The sequence below is a fragment of the Hylobates moloch genome, unplaced genomic scaffold (genome assembly GCF_009828535.3).
Source record: "Hylobates moloch isolate HMO894 unplaced genomic scaffold, HMol_V3 SCAFFOLD_8, whole genome shotgun sequence".
Lineage (NCBI taxonomy): Eukaryota > Metazoa > Chordata > Mammalia > Primates > Hylobatidae > Hylobates > Hylobates moloch.
In genome coordinates, this window is record NW_026652283.1 from 2624962 (window position 1) to 2638154 (window position 13193).

A 13193-nucleotide genomic window follows, 5' to 3' on the forward strand; every position below is an offset into this window, starting at 1 on the left:
TTTGAGCCCAGGAGTTCAACACCACCCTGGGCAAGACCCCATCTCTACAAAAAAAACATTCTATTTTTTAATTAGTCAGGTATAGTGGCTGTAGTCCCAACTCCTTGGGAAGCTGAGGCGAGAGGATCTCTTGTGCCCAGGAGATGGAGGCTGCAATGAAATATTATCGCAACACTACACTCCAGCCTGGATGACAGAGTTAAACCCTGTCTCTAAAAATAAAAACCCTACAAGGGCAAGTACTCTGGTTATTCTCATGTTGCAGGTAGGGAAGCTGAGGCGCAGAGAGGTTAGGTAACCTGCCTGCACAACCTGAGGCTCACTGTGGGAAGTGAAGGCAGTCTATCATGTTATTCACATCTTGTTCAAGAGTGTGGGTGCAGGTTGCCGGCCAGATCCCCTGGCAGAGGAGCACTCGCCCGCTAGGTTAGAGAGGGCACAGGGCAGGGTGATAGGATGGGCTGTGGGAGCTTTCTGGGAGTGCTGAGCAGGAAGGGACCTCTCTGATCGGGGTTGGGAAAGCTCTCTCCATGGCCTTGGCCCTGTGGATTGGACTGGAAGGGGTTCTAGGCAGGCAGGCGGTTTTGAAAGCTGCCACAGATTCAAGCCCTCCCATAGCAAAGGAGAGATTGCTCCTCCTTGTTCCAGCCACACCTGATGCTGCTTGTTTCCTGCCTTCCCTTCTTCAGAGTGCATGGTGCTGTTCATTTGAGCTTAAAGGTGCCTGTGTGCATGGCCATGTGTCTGCCCAGCCTTGCGCCTCTCCAAGGAGGCATTGATGCAGCACCCTAGTCCTGGAGGCACCTTTGCAGAAAACAGCTCATTTATTCCAGCATGGGTAGTGTGAAGCAGCTATTGGGATCCCCCAGTCTACCCAGGTACAAACGGAGGCAGAAAAAGAGCCTCCTGAGGCCCCCAAATGTAGCTTAACCCATAACCCCAAATTTTCATCTGCTCCCAGCGGGGAGGCTGGCAGGCTTCAGGAGGGCTGATTCATGTTTGTATGCCCAAGCCTTGCATAGTTACAGGTCTCTAGTAAGTGCTTATTATGTGTTGATGAGATAAATAAATGAATAAGTAAATAAATGGACGAAGGCCTTCAAAAATGTCCTGGGGAGGAAAAGCCTTAATTCCAAAGAAAAGTGGCAGCAGAAAGTGTCCAGTTAAAAGTGTGCATTCTCAGGAGTGTGTGTTCCTCCTGCAACTAGGAGAGCAGCCCCCCTCGCCTCCACCCGCCTGGGGTCCTCTCACGAGGCAAGCACCCAGCCGCCTGCCCACTCCTGCCCTCTGTCCAAGCAGTCCTCAAGCTAGCTGTGCGGCGTGTGTCGTGGGGTGCTTCTGAATTAACACATCACAGGATGGAAGCTGACAGAGGAGGGCAGAAATCCCCACCTCCTCCCAGGCTGCTGGCAGCTGTGTGCTCCAGTTATGCCTTCTCCATTAGGCGCCACTAATTTCCATGATTACTGTTATGTCTAAATCGCATCCTGGTGTAATACAATTTATATTATCTCTGCTTGGTGTCGGTTACCATCGTTTTCGTGATATTCAATGGGATCAACTCTGCATAGACACATAGACACGCACTGAGACTTCACCGCCACCACCAGCTGCCAGTGGGACCCAGCTCCTCTCCCGGGTTCATTCGGTTCTCATCGTTTCTGGGACCCAGAAAAGATCAGTGTTTCCAGGAACTGGGCACGGCTCCCTCCCCCACAGCCACCTCTGCCCAGCCCCCTGCCTGGCGCACCTGCCCTCTCTCCAGTGCTTGCTCACTCAAGCAGGACCTCTGCTCTTTTGCAGGGACCCCCTTCCCTAGGTCCGGTGAAGCCATCTGTTGCCCCTCCCTCCCTCCCTCAGCGCCGCACCACCTTGGCAGCCTCCAGCTGCTTGCTGACTGATGTTCCTAACCCTGGCTGCAAGGGCCCTTCAGAGGACCCTTTGTCCTTTCCGCTCTCCATCTCAATCTCAGCAGCCCCACTTCTAATCCAGCCCAGAAGTCCTGCAGCCCCTCCAGCCAGCACGCTCCGTGTGTCCCAGGAGGGGAAACCAGGTGTCCAGAAAGTATCCAGTTAAAAGTGTGCCCTCTCAGGAGTGTGTGCCCCATGTGTCCCAGGACGGGAAACCAGGTGTTCAGAGTCAGCTTCCCCACAGGGCCGGGGCACTCAGGAGCTGGCTGCCTACCCCGTGTTTCTTAGGGCAGATAAGGCAGGCAGGAAGGAACAGAGAAGAGAAATGAGTCACGGCAGTGACAGCACCTCTGCCCTCCAAATGCCTAAGACTGACAGCACCACCCCAGGCAAGGAGTGAAAGGTGTGTGGACTTCCTCGTGGACACCTTCTTGCCGCCAGCCTGATTGACAGCTGGTGCTGCCTCTGTGGCAGGGCGGCCTCTGCTCTGGGCAGAGAAGGAGCTAAGGACCCGGAATTCAAGGGCAAAGTCGTGCACCCGTCACCCCTTCCACAGCAGTCTCCTCGCAGCTCTCCTGTAACAGACAGAAAATGGGCCCCCTGCCGCCGCCCCTCTCGATAAAAGAAGAGTGGCCTGTGCCTTCCTCGGTGGGAAGAGTGGTTCCTAAGAACCCAGCAGTTGACTATCTACATGAACTCGAGTCTTACAAAATGCAGCCGTGACAACCTGCACCCTGTCACCAATCCCAAACGGCATCAGCCAGATTTCATTCGGGAGAGTTTGAATACTAGAGACCTGGAGGATGGACAGAAATGGCCTGAGAGACAGACTAAAGGAGAACTCAAGATTCCAGAACCTCCAGCTTCCTCCTTCCTCCTTTCACACACCTAGGCTTTGTCTCCTGCTGTTCAGTCCCACACCCAGAATAGAACCTGTGACTCCTACGTCGCTAGGTAGAGCAATGCTGGTAGATAATGACAGTGGCTGGCCGGGCATAGTGGCTCACACCTGTAATCCTAACACTTTGGAGGGCGGAGACAGGAGGATCACTTGAGGCCAGGAGTTCCAGACCAGCCTGGGCAACATAGCAAGACCTCATCTCTACAAAAAAATTAAACAATCAGAGGGGCGTAGTACTTGGGAGGCTGAGGAGCTTGAGACCACAGTGAGCTATGATCACACCACTGCACTCCAGCTGGGACAACAGAGAGAGACCCTATCTTTAAAGTGAACATTTTTTTAAGAGGTTGAAATTCAGAGATTTTGGTCATCATCCTCTGTCTGGAACATTCACACATCCAGAACACCTATTCCTGAGGAGGCCAGATAGAGTCGGTATAAAGAATAGGCATCTCTTGGATTTTTTCAAAATACTTTCCTAGGTATTAGTCCTCACAATAACCCTATGCAAGACGTAGGACTGGTGCTCGTATGGATAATAATCAGATTATGATTACCTCCCCTCAGAAAGCTCAATCTCCAGCCGACGAGAATAAAGATAACAGTGATGATGAGATTCTTGAAATTGCACTTGAAGCTGTAATAAGGTGGAAGCCTCTGGACTCTGGTTACTTTCTGTTTTAAGCGATTGCAAACAGAGGGCTTGGGAAGTGCGCCTCTAGTTGGCAAGAGGCCCACGATTTCCTACATAGGTAGTCATCCCATCCCTTTTCCCACTGGGAGATGGGCATGTCTTGTCCCCAAAAAGCAGAGGACCGGGGAGGTAGGCATTTTACAGCCAGGAAGTATCACTGGACCATGGCCCCACAGTTAAGACACAGTATCTGGGACCAGAAGAAAGCAATAACAGGACAGGACACACGTGCCTTGTGGGTGGGAGCAGAAGAGATGGCAAGTTCTGACTGCTTTGGATGCATGGTCTCCTTTCACCCTCACCTCAACTCTGTGCTTTATCTCATGTTCTAGGTGTGGAAACAGTGGTATAGGGAAGTTAAGTTATTTGTTCAAGGCTACCCAGCTAGTGAGTGGCAGAGGTAGTGTCTGAACCCAGATCTGCCTCCAGAGATCATGCTTTTCACCACTATGCTGCCTCTTTCAACTTGGTGTATCTCCAACAATGGAGCCAAATCAGGGCATAGATAACCAAAATGGAAGAAAATCCACAATTCTTGTGCATGTGAAATGCATCCTATGATGCTTTTGCAGCAGTTGTTCCTTCCCAGCAATGATTTTCTGATGTCAATATCAATTTGGTGTCCATTTCTTAGCCCACCCCTATCAGTGAGTGGAGGTGCTGCGGCACTCAGGCCTAGGTACCGGGAGCCTGGGGTGCACACGGGACCTGCCCTGGGGTGGCCAGAGGAGAGGCCCATCTTATGAACACATCTCCAGAGTGGGGAGCTGGAAGGGGGAAATCCACTCAGCCTGTGGGATTGGGGGATGGCGAGGGCAAGGCTTCCGGCTGCAAAAACGATTTCCCTTCCGGGCAGCCCACCCTGCGTGGCTCTGAGGAGCTGGACAGTAAGAGGTTTGGTTTGCAACTTCAAGGAGAGCCAGGAAAACCCTTTCTCCAACCCCTTACTTCTCAACCATTTGGGACACAGTCACCAGAGAAGTAAGGGGCAGCAGGTATAACCAGGCTCCAGGTCAGACTGATTTCGTAAGACATGGATGATTTTTTTTCCCACCCTCCCTTCTCCATTACATCCTTAAAAAACCCCTATTACTAATGGTTTCCAGCAACCGAGGGAGTGGGCAAAAATAGAAGAGAGATGAGACAGCATCAAGCCCTTCCACTCCAGAGAGTGTTGGGAAAAGTATTCCTCCTAGGACCCAACCACCTGGGGACTTGGGGACCAGCAGAGAGGACCTGGGCCTTGTTTCTGGGCAGGGTGTGGTCCAGGTGGGAGGAAGGGGCTGTTGAAATAGTGGGAGGAGGGGACAAAGGGGCAATGGGGATGGAGGCCTGAAAGCTGGCCCTGAAATTGTCTTCACGGTCCAGCTGGAGGACTGAGGGGCTCTGGGCATCAAAGGCAGGACGGTGGGAGGATGGGTCAGGGTGAAGAGCTGCCTCTTAGAGGGACCGTGTTTGCCCCCAAGACGTACCCTCACCCACTGCATTCCAGCTCTGCGGAAATCCCCCAGGGCTGGGTGCACAGGAGCTCTCGGCGACAAGGAACCTAGCTGGTTTCTGCAGCCCCCCAGGTAGTGTGCCACCGAACACAGATGTCAGTCTAAAGCCTGCAGTAGCACAGCCTGCTGAGGGCAAGTGTGAGGCACAAGGCCTTAACTCCAAATGCCAATCCAGTGAGAGCCAGCGTGAAGCCGTGGGCGGAGGGGGCTCCCGTGGTCAAGAAAGAGGGGGCTGTGCCTTCTGTCTGCACATATACGAAGAAATCCGGGAGAAAGGGTGACCAGGGGTGCACAGCCAGGCGGCTAACAGGGTTCCTTTAGGTCTCAGCCCTTCACCCTGGTGCGCCCGCTGATTAACTGTGTGTGTTTCTCTGGTTTTCAACACCAAACCTTTGCTCTGTTCTGTCCATTTCTTCCTTTTCCTTTCTCCATCTCAGAGGTGTTGCAGACCAAGGCCAACTTACCCATTTTGTTTCAGGTCTCTGGTGGATGAAGATTCCAACTCGCCCTCCTTTCTTGAGCACTGACGCTCACACCTTCCTCTCTCTCCTCCTGCTCCAACACCCAAGTAATGTTTTCTTGCACGTTTTCTAGGCTGATGCAGAGAATTCCTGGATTCTGCTCTTGTTCTTGTTTCTCTCCCTTCTCTTCCTTGACTTTCCTGCCCTGCCCTTCTGAAATAGCTCTACCCCAAAGACAGTATTCATATCGAGAGGGTCCCCCAGTGTTTTCCAAAATCTAATTTTAAGACTTATGCATAGCTGTAGTTCATCTGGGGTCTTCACTCCTTGTTTCCCTCTCCCCAAAATCACTATTCTCCTTTTGCCCTGTAAATGATACCTGAGAACCTGAGAGCAAATTGGTTATGTCCTGCTCATAGCATGTGACCTAAATGGGAGAAAGAAGTCTCTCTGCCTCATAGGCTCCACTATACTCAGAAAAATACCCTGAGAAGCCAACAAGAAGGCCCTGATTTGAAGCTGAACCTCACCTCACCCACGCCCTGGTCAGCTAATCTCTGCTTCCCCCGTCCTGGCTGTCCAGTCTCCGTGGTGGCGTTTCTGTTTTCTTTTGGCAGAAATGCCTGGGAACCGAAAGGCCCCTTTCCCTGTGACCTGACCTCCCACGCTAAGAATAACAGCCCCGGGACAGCGTGTCTTTCGGTCCCTCTGGAAAGGGCATGGCTGGGAAGTGGGAAGTTAAGGGAGCTGGATAGAGCTGGGAGGAAAGGGACGAACACAGATTCTTGGCTTTGTGAGTAAAAAATAAAGAGGAAAAGTTGGCAGCCTTCAAGTGAGCTGGGGAGAGATCTGGGAACCTCTCGGAGGACGCTGCATGCTTTCATACCCTACTCCGACCTCTAGAATTCCACCTCCTGGAAGCCCAGAGAGCAGGAAAATGCTGGTCCCACTGAAAAAATGTGGCCAGCCCTGTCTTGTCCCCTTTGCAGACCATTTCTAAACTAAAGGCGTGAATGTTTTTTCTTAAAGAAGGCAAATCTCTATAGTACTCGGTCCTTCCCCCTCCATCCATGGGGAATATGACTGCCTGTAGCTGGGGGTGTATGCCCCCATTCGGTCACAGAACATTGCTGTGCAGGCTCCTACACCTCCCACTCCTAAGAAATCCATCTGCTAAAGAGTCCACTCATCCGGGACACCTGGGGTCCTATAGGGCCTCTGGGACAGCCCATTCCTTGGTTGACCCATTGTCCAAGTACATGAAAAAAGTCTTTTAAGAACATTCATCCCTTCTCTTCTCCAAATGTGCTGAAAAATAAACAAAATCCATAGCTACAGAATCAGGTGGTAAAGTCAGGACACTGGTCTTCCTCTTCTGTGCCGGAAGCTCTCCTTTAGGGCACCACTGTCTTCATCCCCTTCCAGGCAGCCAGCCTCCCCCAACCCACCAGCCTATCCCTAGCAAACCCATCCTCAGGAAAGGCTTTGATCATTGCGTGCCCTCTGAGTGGCATCTGCATTCAGCAGGACCCTACCTCCAAATGACCATGAAAGAACCTGGGGAGGTGCTTAGAAAGCCCTGTCGAGAGCCACATAACCCACTCCGGACTAGCAGCCCAGCCTTGCCTCTGTCTCCTTTCCCTTAGGAAAGTCTTTGCCAAGGTTGGAACTGGCCCTGGAAACACTGGGGCACCCACTGCAGGAACTAGGGTTACCCTGATTTGATCTGCAAGAGTTGCACTTATTATGGATCTTGTTTTAACAATTTGGTCCTTCTTTTATTTTTGAGCTTTATATGAGTCACCTCTGAGCCCAGATAACCTGCCACCCTGCGGCCCACACTGATGGCTGTGGTTTTCAAAGCCTTTTTCATTCCCAGCTTCACCCATAGGATCGAGCCCACTACCCTCTGGGGGGTCACACACCTGTGTTCCCTCCCTCCAGACAGGCCCTTCTGCTGGAAGAGAACTGGGGGTGCAGGAGATGCTCAGCGTGGACTGAAAAGAGAGCATAGTAGCCACATCCTGCCGCCTGGTGACTTGCACCGCCCCACCCCCACACCCACTCCTGCCCCTGGTGCGACGTGGACAGGGTCTCTGTGGAGAAGGGGTAGGGTGGGTGGATCTGTAGGATGGGGGCCATGTGACCGAGGGAATGCGGGCAGTAGGGTTAGAGTGTCGCCTCCCTGCTGCTCCTTCCTTGCTGGCGCTCCTGGGCTCCTGGCCATGCTGAGGGCGTCCGGAACTCCAGAGGCAACACGGAGGTGCCTGGACGATGATTCTGATGGTGGTGTTGCTCTGTTCTTGTCTGTCTAATATTCCTTTTTAATCCCCATCCTGCCTGCCCTCCCTTATGTAGGGTTACTTTAGTGATCCCTGGAATGTTTTTGACTTCCTCATCGTTATTGGCAGCATAATTGACGTCATTCTCAGTGAGACTAATGTGAGTATTACTCTGCCCTCCCCAGGAAACCTCCTCATTCCTCCTTCTCTGCCTCCTCTATTTCTCTCTCTCTCACTCTCTGTTTACCTTCTTTCATTTTTTTTTTAATTTCCTGTTTTTACCCGCCTCCAGTCATGCCTTTTATTGAACCTGCCGTCGTCCTGTGGGGAAAAAAAGTGGGAGCTTCTCCTCCTTTTTTTCCATTCACCTCAGCTCTGCCCGGCGGTGCCGGGCTGGGGTGTGGAGCTGAGCAGAGGGAGTGGCGGTGCAGGGGACACACCGCCCGGCTCCCCGGGGCGGCCACAGCCCCACGCCACCTTTGAACTAACCCAGCTTTTGTCAGGCCTCTGCACCCTGCGAAAACCAGGTTATCCAGGTTTGAGCCGCCAGAACTGTAGAGTGGTAAGAGAGTGTTTAATATGCCCACGTAACCTCTTTCTTTTCTCATTTTTTTCTCTTCTCTCCCTTTTTCCATGCCTTTTTTTTTTTTTTCATTTTTCCTCTTCCCTTTTGTTTTGTTTTTCTCCTTTGTTGTTGGTTTTTTTTTTTCTTTCTTCTCTCTCTCTCTTCTCGGCTTCTCTGCCCCATGCAGCACTATTTCTGTGATGCATGGAATACATTTGACGCCTTGATTGTTGTGGGTAGCATTGTTGATATAGCAATCACCGAGGTAAACGTAAGTACATGGCGTCTGTACCTAACTGTCCGTGCCTGCTCTAACACTCATTTGTCTTTCCCCGGTTTTTTTCCTTCATTTGATTTTCTCTCCCCACCTTCTTATTTTTATTTCTTTTTTATTTTTTTAATTTGTTGGTTTGAATTGGTTTGAAGGTTTTTTTTCTTGTTGCTTTATTTTGAAATCTTTTTTTTTTTAAACTTTGGAACGCGTTAGGCCTTCCCCTTTTCTGTTAAGTTCTGATTGCTGCATCTTTTCTCTCTCCCGTACAATCAGCCTGGCATGACTCACACTGTATCGGAGGAAGCAGCTCTGGGAGCTGTGGAGTGAGAACATGAGGGGATGTTTGCCACTCTGGCAGCTGCTGGGGCAGGGACCCAAACCTCTTCTGACCTCCACCTTCTCCTCCAGCCACTGCCTTGCCTACTCTCTCCTTTCCATCCCCATAGCATCTTAGAAGGGAGCTCTCTCAAAGTGTAACACCCTGAGTTAAGGCTAAGACTCAGCCTACATTGTCAGCCATAGCCCACCCTCACCCAAGGACCACCCATGATCTTGGGTTGAATGGGCTCTGTTTTCGTTTAACATCAGCAGCCCATGCAGGCATCCAGGTCCCTGCAGGCTCATTTGGAAGAGGAATGCGAAGGGGAGACTCAGTCATGTCTGGACTCTTCTCTAGAGGTGGTGGGTGACCTACTGAGAGCCGCTCTGGGTGGGCCTTTCCTCCTAGTTGCTGTGGAAGCCGGCCCCATGTGAGCGCCTCACTCCCACATGCACCTGCCACCCCTGCCCTCGACCCCTGACCTCTCACACTCCTGCGTCTGGCTCCCTAGCCTCAGACAGAACCCCAGCCTCTGCAAGGCCTCCTGCCACCTCCTTCTCCCGAGAGGTGCCTCCTCCTATACAGTTCCTACCAGTTTCTGCACATGTCTTTGCTGTTACCTGGCATGTTTAAATCTCTCTTTATCTATAGGCAAGCCTTCTTGCGGTCTTTAACATGTGTTGTTTAATTTTTTTGTCATTATTTTTCCTTAATGAAGAGACTTGGTAATGTTTGCATAGACTTTTGATGCACTGAACCATTGAATAACAGCACAGAGCAGACGCTTTAGAGTTTTGATCTGAGATGTTTGGAACTACCCAGCCCACCACCCCCAGCTCCTCCGTGCACCCTTACTCCTCTCTCCACTCCATCTTTTGCTCCCAGTCAGTTACACTGCCATGTTATCTTGCCTGCCAGATTCTTCCAGATTAGAAGCCCCTGTCTGCTCCTCTTTCAGCAGATGGACTATGGAGAGCGGTTGTTACACTTGTCATATGGCCCCCGCTGTAGCCTGGTGCCCCAACCCTGCTCACCCTGTAGCTCCAGAGACCATGGCCCCTCTGTCTCCCTGTGTCTCTGAGAACTGTCTTTGTCCCGTGTGTGTGTATGTGTGTGTGTGTATATGTGAGTGCATGTCTGTGTGTGTCAGCATGTGTGCGTGTGTGTATGTTTGCGTGTGTGTGCACGCATGTGTGTGTGTGCACTCTCTCTTAACTTCTCCCAGTAAATCCTCAGATCATTTTTTTACATCAGTCTTCCTACTCATGATCTGAGACTCCTCTCCCCTTTCTGAATGGACCCCAGTTTTGCAGCTGGATGAGCCCCAAGTTGCTGTTCCCACTCATGCACATAAAGGCCAGAGCTTCCGTACCCAGAGCTTGTGCCATGCAGTGCTCAGCCGTGGGAGACACTGCAGGGAGAGAAACAGGAAAGACAGGGCAGCAGTGGGCTCTGCCCTCAGGTCTCCTTTCGAGACAGCAGTGCAGAGCCACATGAAAATCTATGCAGAGGGGCCGAGAGCCCCACAGCAGGGAAACGCAGAAAGCTGACAGCAAGCTGCCCCCGTACAGAGGCCACTGCAGCTCCGGGGGTCCTGTGGGTTCTTCCTGCAGTCAGCAAGGCCCCTATCACTCAGTCTGCCGTTTTGTCCCAAACTATTCATGTCTTTAAAGAAAAAGAAAAAGCAACAAAAAAGCATTTTCTAGAATATAAAATTTATACAGAAAAGGGGGCTCTGTTGGGGATAGGGAGGGGGCCTGAACCCGTCTAGCAGCTCCTGACATTGGAATAGTGGTTTTCTATTTACAAGCCACTTTGCATTTATCTGACTTAACTCTAAACTACCCTTTAAATTTGACAGGTAAGAATTCTCATCCCCAATTTGCTGATGCTAAAGGTGATGATGGAGAGATTAAGTACCTTTCCAGTGCCTCAGAGTCAGCCTAGCCCTCCTGGGGCCAGCTCACTTCCTGCTAGGCCAGAATTCCTGGTTTCTGTACTCCACAATGCCTTTTGGTAAACAGAAACCTCACCTGTCCCTCCTGGTGTACTGCCACTAGCCACGACTTACTCAGAACTTACGTTCTGTAATTGATATCTTAAATAACCACAGGGTTTTTTCCACTTTCTAAATAAGCAATAATCAGCCACCCTGAGAGTTCCACTGCCCCTGTGTCCTCCCACGCTGAGATGCTCCGGGCTGAGGCATTTGTGGCTTTGAAGTCCCACTGAAGGGTTGTCGGGGGACAGGGTGGCAACCGTGCATGTGACTGACAGCAAGAGGAGGTGTCCTGAGACCCGACACCTATTTCAGAGCCACTTTCTCCCTCTCCCACACAACTGATGGCTTCCGAACCAAAAGAACAAACATAACATCCCCCAAGGCAGGAAGGCGGTTTGGGAGAGGAGAAAGCTGGACTTGAAGTCAGAAAACTGGCAGATTGTTGAGTCTTGCTGCTGCTTCCTGTCAAAGCGTTACCAACATGCCCAGAGACTCTGTTTTTTCATCTGTCAGAGGAATGTGGTATTTACAGCGGTGTGTTTTGAAGCTCAAATAAGAGCATCTATTTAAAAACTCTATATAAACTGATAAAGCACTGTGGAATGGGAGGAACTGTGGCACCCAGGCAAACGACATTCCTTCCAAAGTTACTGCTGGTGTCACTCAGAGGGCCTCGTCTCCAACCAAGACCTTTTGGTTAGTCTAATTATAACTTACAACCCACAGTCGAGAGCCCTGTTTCCCAGGTATGCTTAGACCCATAGAGATGGCCAACAGGTACAACCAGATCAAAGCCAGCACACACACACTTCCCACGGCCCATAACTCTGAGGCCTCGAGGCACCTGCTCTATAAGCACACGGCTTGACCCTGCGCTCACATCCCAGCCAGTGTGAGGGACGGCAGCTCAACTGAGCAACACCACCGATCCTCAGAGGTCGCTCCCTCCCACTAGATGGTTCTGCCTCTAGGGCATTAGCAGCTTATGGGCAGCCCCAGCATTTTCTTCACAACCCTATGGGATCCTTCAGAAAATCCTGCATCCCTGGGCCCTGCCCCGGGCCTTCCCAGGTATTTTGAGTCATACTCTCATCACAAGACATATATTCCAAGGGATATGGTCTATTTGGAAAGAGTCTACAGTGTTAGCCTCAGTGTAATCCACGAGGGTGTTTCACCTGTAACCTGCCATCTTTAACTCCTAAACCCCTCCCCAGATGCCTTATCCACCCTAACTTTCCTCCAAATATTCCCCACATTTAAACTTGTCTCACCTTTTCTCTTTCCCAGGCTATGGGGCCCCTCCCTCTCAGGAACCATCATTCATTCATTCCACAGCATTTAGAGTCTCACTTCCTATATGTCAGTCACCGTTTGAGGCACCTGGGATCCATCAGTTGGCAAACCTAAAGCCCCTGGCTTCACAGATTTGCATTGTAGATGGGAATAATAAGACAATTCACAATGCAACAAGGACAGAAAATAAGGAACTCATACGGTGTGTTAGAAGATGATAGACGTTTTAGGAAAAAAAGTAGTGCCTGATAAGGGGGCTCCAAGGTGCTGGGGAGCAGTGATGGCAGGCGTTGGTTTAAATAAGATGGGCTTCCTTAAGGAGGTGACAGCTGAACAAAGCAAAGACATGAAGGAATTGAGGATTCTCCCATGTGGAGATCTGGGAGAAGAGGTAGCAGGGCAGGAGGAGCCAACCTGGCTGGTGCAGACTGAGCTGGGAAAGGAGAGGCGAGGGTAGCAGAGGGGTAACTAACAGGGTCCGCTTTTGGGCTTTTACTCTGTGCAAGAAGGGGACATACTAGTGGCTTTGAGCAGAGGTGTCATGTGACCTGACTCTGGTTTTTAAAGAGACCACTCTGGCTGGCTGTAGGAGTCAAGGGTGGAACCTGGAAGATCATTTAGAAGGCAAATGCAGTCATCCAGGTGGAAGATGCATAGCATGGAGCAAAGTTGTGGCCGTGGAAGCGGTGGAAAATGGTCAGCCCGTCACTCTGTTTTGCAAAATTAACAGTGTTTCCTGCCAGACTGCATGGGGGCCGGAGGAGAACTGCCCAGGAGGACTGGAAGGTTTGACCTAAATCAGAGAAGGATGGAGCAGGTAGGCAAGGAGGCGGGCTGGAGGTGGGGCCTGTGTGAGTTAGGAAAAGCCAGAGCGCAGTTTGGACGTTCCTATTAGCCCTTGGAGGGGAGATGTCGGGTGGACAGGTGGACACACTGGTCAGAGGCCTGGGGATGGAGTCATTCACAACAAGATGGTACCCAAAGCCCCGG

General features: G+C 51.1%; 1 protein-coding gene across 18 annotated transcripts in view; it reads left to right on the plus strand.

Annotated features, from left to right (window-relative positions):
* The window catches only part of CACNA1C (calcium voltage-gated channel subunit alpha1 C), a 631482-nt gene that overhangs the window by 564229 nt on the left and 54060 nt on the right, over positions 1–13193 (plus strand). For 9 of the 18 annotated variants that reach the window (XM_058442553.1, XM_058442552.1, XM_058442547.1 and 6 more), the window contains one exon: positions 8500–8583. In XM_058442553.1, coding sequence (XP_058298536.1) covers positions 8500–8583 — 84 coding nt within the window. Of the gene's footprint in view, positions 1–7823; positions 7908–8499; positions 8584–13193 lie in introns of all 18 variants that reach the window. The other 9 variants (XM_058442555.1, XM_058442554.1, XM_058442558.1 and 6 more) reach the window with 2 other exon arrangements.